The 9,339-nt window shown below is 37.3% G+C and overlaps 2 protein-coding genes across 2 annotated transcripts in view; both read right to left on the bottom strand.

Moving 5' to 3' along the window:
* Positions 1-5,721, bottom strand: part of LOC106869962 (uncharacterized) — a 7,132-nt gene extending 1,411 nt beyond the window's left edge. The window contains exons 1-3 of the mRNA XM_014915907.2: positions 5,247-5,721; positions 2,895-3,023; positions 866-914 (exon numbers count right to left, since the gene is read on the bottom strand). Coding sequence (XP_014771393.1) covers positions 866-914; positions 2,895-3,023; positions 5,247-5,444 — 376 coding nt within the window. The 5' untranslated portion in view covers positions 5,445-5,721. The remainder of the gene's footprint in view (positions 1-865; positions 915-2,894; positions 3,024-5,246) is intronic.
* Positions 5,722-8,119: 2,398 nt separating this feature from the next.
* Positions 8,120-9,339, bottom strand: part of LOC106869964 (probable transcriptional regulatory protein PERMA_0079) — a 17,807-nt gene continuing 16,587 nt past the window's right edge. The window contains exon 5 of the mRNA XM_014915910.2: positions 8,120-8,708. Within this exon, the coding sequence (XP_014771396.1) occupies positions 8,505-8,708 (204 nt within the window). The 3' untranslated portion in view covers positions 8,120-8,504. The remainder of the gene's footprint in view (positions 8,709-9,339) is intronic.

Raw genomic sequence — 9,339 nt, 5'->3', positions numbered from 1 at the left:
TATATATAGGCAAATTTGTTGTGAAAATGCACCTAAATTTGAAAAACTTGTATTTGTTTAAAATAAATAAATTTAAATATATACCAAATTAGTTTCAACAATATGTTTTGTTTATCAATGGTAAAAATTTAGAATTATGAATTAAAAAGACATGTTCAGAAATTTCGATGTTGACAAGTTTAAATATATAAAGTAAAGATTATTTGCCAATATAATGTGGCAGTCTCGGTTAGAATGAATGCTACTGTTGTTTAGTCCCAGGAAATATCGTCTCCAGCTGGCTATACGACATGCTATTTGTGTCCTTATATTTTCGAACAGGGAAGGTTAGCAATATCTGTGGACCGCAGTTTCAGTGTTATTTCTCTTCTTCGGCACAGAATAATCACTAGGCTGAGGGTGGCGCTGCCAAAATCTCTGTTCGAAAATATATAGTTTTCAAAGTGATACATAATCACTGATCTTACTGTTACTGTATACCTCTCGTTGAGTAAATTTATTCAATAAAATCGCCATTGGCTTCAACCACGGCCTCCAGACGATTTCAGAATCTCCTCTAACTCTTCTGGTCGGTCTCCTTGTTTAAGTTGGTGAATGCTGCCATAATCCCATCGCACCCTCTGTGTGTGTGTGTGTTCGTGCGTGCGTGTGCACGTGTGTGTGTGCATATATATATATATAACTTATATGTATTAATATTCTATACATATGTATGTATGTATGTATGTATGTATGTATGCATGTATGTATGCATGTATGCATGTATGTATGTATGTAATGTGTGTATGTATGTAATGTATGTATGTATGTAATGTGTGTATGTATGTATGAATGTAGACTGAGTAGAATTGCAAAATATACTTACGGTGTAAGTCGCTACTTTCCGATGTTACACCCTCTGCTAGTCTCTGTGCCTGAAAAGATGACCAGCTTACTGCATATACGAGTCACATAATATAATTATATCTACATTTGTCTGTGTATATGTATACGTAAGTGCATGCGTGTGTGTGTGTGTACATGTGAGTGTGTGTGTGCGCGTGTGTTCACACGTGTGTTTATGTATATCTGTGTGTGTGTCTGCGTGTGTATGTGTAACTGTATGTCGTTTTAAGAAAAGCATAGAAAAAATGTAAAATGAGATTATATATATATATATATATATATATACAAACACATATATGTAAGTATGCTTGTATGTATGCATGTATACATACATACATACATACATACTTACATACATATACATTCATTCATATATATATGTGCGTGTGTGTGTGTGCGTGTGTGTGCATGTGTGTGTGCGTGTGCATGTGTGTGTGTGTGTGTGTGTGTAGCCCAATCATCCATATGAATCCTCTAGCATTTGTCTTTTGCTGGGGACAAATGTAACAAGTGAATGTTCTGGTGTTTCCCTACCCAACTTCACTACCCGTTGTTTTTACATATATTTCTTAGTGGCAGCTTTCCCCTATACCAGATTGTTTGCTATTTTCGCCCAGGAAATCTTTCTTTCGCAGATACCTCTCGATCTGGATGACTGAGCCCTGACATTATTGAACCTCTGGAAATCCTAACTGAGGGGAAATCCAAAGCAAACTGTACGAGAATTAGTAAAACAGTTCCAGTTAAATTTGCACTTCGATCATAAAACACCTCGTGAATTAGGAAAAGTATTTAAACCTGGTCAATGGTTCCCTCAAGACCTGCCTGCTTCTCAGCTTAGTCAAAGAGTTGGCCTCTGTTTGTCATTGAAGAGTAGATTTGCTATCGAACGACAACTAGTGCAGAAGTAACATGTCAGGAATAAGTGGATTCTCTATAATCATATCCGACGAAAAAGACAATGAAAAGAAGAATCCGTCGCCAAACCAGAAAGACAAGTGAAAAAATTTATGATCTGTATTTGGTGAGATAAGAAGGATGTTGTCTATCATAAAGTGTTAAATGACAAGGAAACGGCTAATGGGGAGAACTATTGTCGTCAACTGGAAGCATCGCACAAAACTTTGCAGAATATATGCCCATCATTGGTCAATCGTAAATGGGAATGGATTTTTCACGATTATGCAAGGTTACATATTGCCCAAGTCACTCAGATAAAGGTTATGGCACTAAATATGAAAGTTTTGTCTCATCTTTCTAAATTTCCTGACCTTGCTCAATCTGACTATAACCTTTTCAGATTATTGCAACATTATTTTGAAGGAAAACAGTATATTAACTGTGAAGAGGTTAAAAATTATGCTGAGAGTTTCCATGTTTCGAAATCTGAAGTATTTTACGACAGACGGATCAACAATTTGCCAAATAGATAGACAATATATTAGTTATATGTAGTAGATATAAGAATCCCTTCCAGGGGCCCCATTATCGATTTTTTTTTAAACAATCTAAATATGTCACTAGTTTTCCAGACATGAGTTCTACTCACGTGTCAAGTTTCATCAAAATCGATAAAACGACATAGGAGGAGTTAGATCACAACGCCACAAACACACACAGATTTCCACATATGTAGTAGATTTATGTATACATATATATGTGTATATATATATATATATATATATATATATATATATATATATATATATATATATACACACACTTGTATACATGTATGTATATATGTGTATATATATGTATGTATGTAGGCAGGTAGGTAGGTAGGTAGGTAGGTACATTTATGGGCATCTGTGTACAGTTGTGTTTTTGTAGTTGTTTGTTTAAATCTTATACATATACGTGTGTGGGTGTTTATACGAGGTGCAGCGTATGTATGTGCATGCATGTATATATATACATGCATATATTTTTACTGATGCATGTGCACTCAGATGGATGCACGCGCACCAGTACAAAAATGCATTAAGCAATCCGGCATTAACACTTACAGAAAAATTTAATTTCATCCAATGCAGATGATCAGTCCTATGGGAATATGAAGAATATTTCTCTATGAAATGCATGTCTGGATCTATCACAATCAAGATGTACCTTCTATTTCTCAGGCTTTGAGAAAACTGAAGAAAAATATAAAAATGCGTGAGAAAAATTAATTTTATGTATGTGTATGTATGTGTATGTATATGCCAATGTCACCCATAATGGAAACTTTTCCTATATGGGAAAATGCAATGGAAGATAAGATAGGATTAAAAATATGTTAAACAAAACGGCTGCACGATTTAAAGTCACTAAGTTTAGACGTGGTAACCATCAGCGAGACCAGGGTTTCTGTGACGCACTTGTTCACCTACATTTTTGCCGCGCGAATCAACTGACATAGCAGAGCTATTTTGGAATAGCTTGGCACGATCTTCGTAAAACCAAATGGCAAGTCAACGTTCCAGAAGTTAAGCAGCACCGAGTAATGGCGCTTTATGACCTTTAATCGTTTACAGAGCCTCAACGACAAACATTTTTACAAACTTTCAGAGACATTCCTAAGAACATCTCGTTCATTAGTGTTATAGGGCGATTGGAATAGTATCTTAGAGGCAGGGATTTTCTAGAATAGCTAAAATATGAATGCATGTGCCACATTTTCGCAAACTTTCTCAGACAATTCCAACACTCTGACAAGCATTGTCTGAATATCCCAATATTCAATGGTGGTCAATGGTGGACTTGAAAACCGGAGCGTGTTCGTTATGTGAAGCAATGGGTTCTCGAAGAAGATTCCCCTCCACATACACCACCAACAGCAATATCAACAATAACCGAGATCACAGCAAAATAAATAAATTGCTTACACACTTTCAACACAATTCCATCCTCCATAAGCTGAACAGACCAAGGCCGACCCATAAAAGTTCAAATTGCATGTAGTGGAAGAGCAGCCAAGAAGGAAGAGAGGACGAACGGATGAATCCTGTAGCCTGATCCCCAGAACACAAAAGTTTGGCGGTACCAGGCCAAACAACAATGATAACAACTGCAGTAGCAGCCACAGCAACAGAAACTACAACAAAAGAACAAGCGTATCAGAAAAAAGTTTTAACAAGTACAAGAGACGAAGTAACAACAACAATAACAGCAACTAAAGCAGGTACAAATACAGCAGCAGCAATAAGAGCTGGAACAGCTACAAACACAGCAGCAATAACAATTTAGAAATGAATCCCTCAACTACATAGTTCTCCGAAAGGATAGCAAGGAGCTGTTGGAATATGTACGTTCCAATAGTGAGAAAATGTTCACTTGAGATGAAACCTCGGTAACGTAACTGGCTCAAGGAAACCAGAAGAGAAACTTCTGGAGAGATCAACGTCAAAAGTATATCGTCCCTTAGAAAACATTTTTCTTCGTAAGTGGGTAACTTTAAAAATACTTTAGACAAAATAATTTTGGAGAGCTCAGGGTAATTGACCATCATCCTAACTTTTCTTTTGTTTTCTTTTCCTCCTGCTAAATTGCCTTTTTGCTGAAAGTAAGTAGTATAAATGTACATGGCCTGGAGTCTACTTAGAAACAAAAAAAAAATCTGCTCAACGATCTTGTTCATTTATGGTAGAGGACGAGTGGAATGGAATTTTGGTTGCTCGCAGGGACAGCGAAGAAGTAGCCGACTGGAGAGGCTTCAAAAACGTTTCAAACCTTCTCAGTCTCTTCCATCTGTGTGACAAGTTTTGCCATTATTTCCCGACTTTGCCAAACGTGAACTTGAACAAAGCTTATCAGGTCATCTAGGTCGTGGTTAGAAAAAATTTCGTTTGGTTAGCAGACAGAATAAGCGTAAGTTATCCATTGTTTCAGACAGTATGCTACACAGACCACGATCATGTGGTCTGTACAGTCAACTTGAAACAGACCAGCACACGAGGGCCAGGATACTGGAAACTAAACACATATTTTCTGGCGCGAAACTATCTTAGGGACTGGATTACGGAACTAGTCGAGAGGGAATTGACAGATGCTATCAACAACCGATACTGAGTCATGCTAAGTAGAAAAATTAGAGCTGCATAGATTAATTTTAACAAAGGGGCAGCTATAGGGAATAGCAGGTAAAGAAGTAAGTAGTAAGCCAGTTTAGAAGAAGCTCATAGAAGGAACATTGTATACGACGTGCTAGTGGCATAAATAGGTCAGCTTTGATTTTCTTCTCTCCGTAATCGATAAAAATAAAGAAACAGCCAAGAACTGGATGTCGATTTACTTAATTAACCCCTTCGCTCCCACCAAGAAAAAAATCATGGCCTTCTGTCTAAAATTAGAAACAATTATTATTACTGATAACTTACACCATATTGTACTGTAGGCGGTATATGTACGTCATTTATCGATACGGTGGCGCCACATCTCCAGAATAGTTCCTTAGGGAGAAGAGTGAGTTCTCTACCAATACAAAAAGGATCTATCCTTCTATAGCGCCTACTGTGAACGGCAATCGACGAAAGCAACATAATTAAACAACCAAAAACATTCCGGAAGGACATCATTTTCGGGAGATTTTTTTCTTGTTTTTTAGTTTTTACACTATTTTTCCCTCGGTTTTTTCCGAAAATGCTACGTGTATAATTATATCAATGTAGCTACAAGCGATAGCGAAGTCGTCGTTGTTGCTTAAATTGTTTAACATTGATGGCAGATAACTTTTTTTAATTATTTGCTTCGAAAATAAAGTTCATATTCTTTTGAATGCTATCCTTCCATTTTTGACAACGTTGCTATTTATTTGTTTGGTGCTTAACTCTGTTTTTTTTACGCGCTCGTGCCAAAGATGTGCGCATGTGAGTGGAGGCGTTTGTTTCAGTATAACGTAACAATGTTTTAAAACATATCTACACACATACACACACACAGAGGGAGGAAGGGGGAAGAGAATAGGTGCATGGTTAAGAAGTTCGCTTCGCAACCACTTGTTTCCAGTTCAACCACACTGAGCACCACCGCGGACAAACCAATGCCTTCTGAGGGAATCTGAAAGACAGATGTCGTGCTAAAACCCACTCTGAGTGTATGTGTGAATGGAGAGAGAGAGAGGAGGGAGGGGAGACTCTTCTGCAGACTGCTACAGCGGCGGTCAACAGCGATTTCGTCATCGGAGCTGGAAACTTTAATGGCTAAGCTGGTCAATACTACGATAGCTTCCGTGATGTCCATGGTACGAGGAATGGAGGGGGTTTGAAGCTCTTAGAGTTTTGTGATGCAACTAATCTAACAATTTGGTGCACAATAATCATCTAAATCATCTTAATCATGTAGAAGAGGAATGTGTTATACTCAACGACTGGCCTAACTGTATTATTGTAAGCTGCTACAAGGACAAAGGCGATCCACTAAATAGAAGGAGTTACAGAGGCACCAAGTTATTGGAGAGACCAGGCTATTAAGTTCGCGAAGAGTCACAGCACAAATAGTCAGGAACAGAATTAGTCTTGACGAAATGCAGTTTGTTTTTATGCACGGAAGAAGTGCAATAGATGCCACTTTTCTAATAAGACAACGGTATGAGAAATATTTAGCTAAAAGCAAACCACTATACTTGGTTTTCGTTGACGTAGAAGAAGCCTTTGACGCTCTGTAATCCAGAGGAGGACTTAAGGAATAAGATGTAAATGAATGGCTTGTATGGTTTCGTACAAGCTATGTACAAAGAAGCAATGAGTGAAGTGAAAGTCAACAATGTGTTCAGCAACGAACGTAGCGTGAAGGTAGGAGTCCATCAACGTTCACAGCCCCCAGATATTCATCATAGTCTTACAAACCATCACAGAGGAGTTTAAGATCAGCTGCCCGTGGGAAATTCCATATGCTGATGATGTAGTTCTTACAGCTAAATCTATAGTAGAACAACAGAAGAAATTACAGATATGGAAGCAAAAATCAAAAGAAGACTCCAAAATAAACTTAGCAAAAACTTATGTTAGTAGGAAAGAAGACAGGTAATAGCCTTATTTGATATTCAGAAAAGCAGCTAGTATGAACTCTATGTGCTGTATCCTGTGTAAACTATGAACACATAAGTGGTGTAGTGGAATCACAGGAAGGCTAACAGTGAAGGTAAGCTTTGTACGTTGCACATGAATGGAAGTAATATGCACTAAGCGCATACTATAAGCAGATTCTCCTAAACACCTGCCTTTCCAGCCCACTTGATGTAGCTTCTGTTATTTGGCAATAAAGGTTTTTAGTTTGAAGGGCAGGAACTTGTGTTAGAACTGTGATACTGTAAGACAGTGAGGCATAGGCTTTAAACGCACCACTTTCATTCTTTTGCGTGATACACTCCAATATCATCTTTCTCCACTATTGGTCATTGCTCTTCTCTTCTCAGAGCCACTCCTATTGTCACCTGTCATCTACTCTAATCTTATCGCCTACCTTTACTGTTGCCAATCACTCCCTACCTGACTCCCTCCCAAAGAAGTCAGCTGCTTACATCAAAATACAGCTCCTGTCTTCCACTAAGCTCTCCAGATCCTTCTGATGACATCACACTCTCCTAATCCCTCCTTGGTCGTCTAAGCAACTCTAAATGCCCTAGGTTGCGTACTCTTGGCACTTACACATTTTCTCCCCTATTCACTCCTTGCCTGACAGCTGGCATCATTCGCACTCCTTTTTTTTTTTTTCTTGATCTACGTATCTCACTGATTAATCTCTTCATTGCCCTATGTACAAGGCAGCATACTTCCTGTATTGGTTCCACAACAGATAGCAGACCAACTATGCTCTCTCAAGAGTGACTGATGAGCAAGACAATCTTTCTAGAGCTGACACCACAAAAATGCACTCGTTACATTCTATAAAGTTGTCGGCAAATGAACAGAGAATGTGTAGGATTCTGAGGACCTTTTTATTGAATCACTCTAGAATTGGTGCCCATGAGAAAGTGCACCCAGTACACTCCACCAAAATATTAATGATAGAAAGGGCATCAAGACATAGAAATCCAGGAAATAACATGCATAAGCACTAATCTATGATAGCACCCAATAAGAAATGACAAGGTCTGTGATGACCCATCCAACCCATGCCAGCATAAGGAGTGGACCTAAAAATGATGATGATGAGGAGGAGGAGGAGGATGATAAGAATGATGATGATGATGATGATGTGCATCTCCTACATGTTGATATTAATTGAATAACTGTTAAATATTAAGAACAACAACAATATAAACAATTTTATTATTGCATTACAAACAATTAACAAAATAATTTTTAAAAATGTAAAGATCTATGAAATTTTATTTTTTTTAAACTTTAGTCGTTTTCTTTTTTTTTAATTATCATAAATGAGGAAATGTATTTCAATTCTTTGCTATTGCATGCCATTCAGCAATGAAGTGAAAAGCGGGGCTTCTACAAAGTTGCTAAACCTGCTGCAACCAAATCTCCCTCAAATCACATCCTACTGTCTTAAAAAACATTCAAAAATCCTCTTTGAACAATGAAGTCCTAGCTGTACAAAAAAGGCCAGGAATGGTCATAGGTGGAACGTCTTTGACTGTAGGCATTACATAATCTAGGCTGAGCTGAGTCTAAATGACAAATTCATTCGGCAATGTTATCAAATATTCTAACAACTTCTGGAACAGAATATATTTTCTCAAACAGTCTCATCAAAAGTTTCATGCTATCCTCATTTACAGGATACACTGCTGTTGGAAGATATTCACATTCTGAATAAGTCACATCATGATCTAGTTTCCTGAGGTATGATGTCACAGAGGTGATGTTCTTGGCTTCACAAAGGAACTGAAAATAGAACAAAGATTACATGTGTATCAATACTTTGGAAAATACATTAGTGATGAAAAGATATATTTTGTGAAAAGGGTCTGGGATACATGGCCTACACATGTCTGAGGTTGTACAACAAATCATATATATATTTATAATATTTTCGTCTCTTTTTAAACTTTAATCCTTTCTCTGTTTAACAACTCATTTTTGGTGTCTGAAGTCATGGTTGCTCTTTCTATTTGCTAAATAAATATTTATACTATACTTTTAGCAGTGAGCAATTATCTTTTTAATTTTAAGAACCACACAAAATGTTTAGTGGAATTTCCTCTAGTTCTTTACATCCTGAGTTCAAATGCTGCTGAGTTTGATTTTGCCTTTCTTCTTTTAGGTTGATAAAATAAGTACCAGTTGAGCACTTGGGTCAATGTAATCAACTGCCTTGCTCCCCTCAAAATTACTGGGCTTGCAAAACAATTTCAACAACACATACACATACATCCAGACATACTCACACAGTTTATATATATATATATATATATATATATATATTATATATCATCATCATCATCATCATCATCATCGTTTAACGTCCGCTTTCCATGCTAGCATGGGTTGGACGATTTGACTGAGGACTGGTGAA

The sequence above is a fragment of the Octopus bimaculoides genome, chromosome 8 (assembly GCF_001194135.2).
Source record: "Octopus bimaculoides isolate UCB-OBI-ISO-001 chromosome 8, ASM119413v2, whole genome shotgun sequence".
Taxonomy (NCBI): domain Eukaryota; kingdom Metazoa; phylum Mollusca; class Cephalopoda; order Octopoda; family Octopodidae; genus Octopus; species Octopus bimaculoides.
The sequence above is the reverse complement of the archived record's forward strand: the minus strand, read 5'-3'. Positions and strand labels throughout refer to the sequence as shown.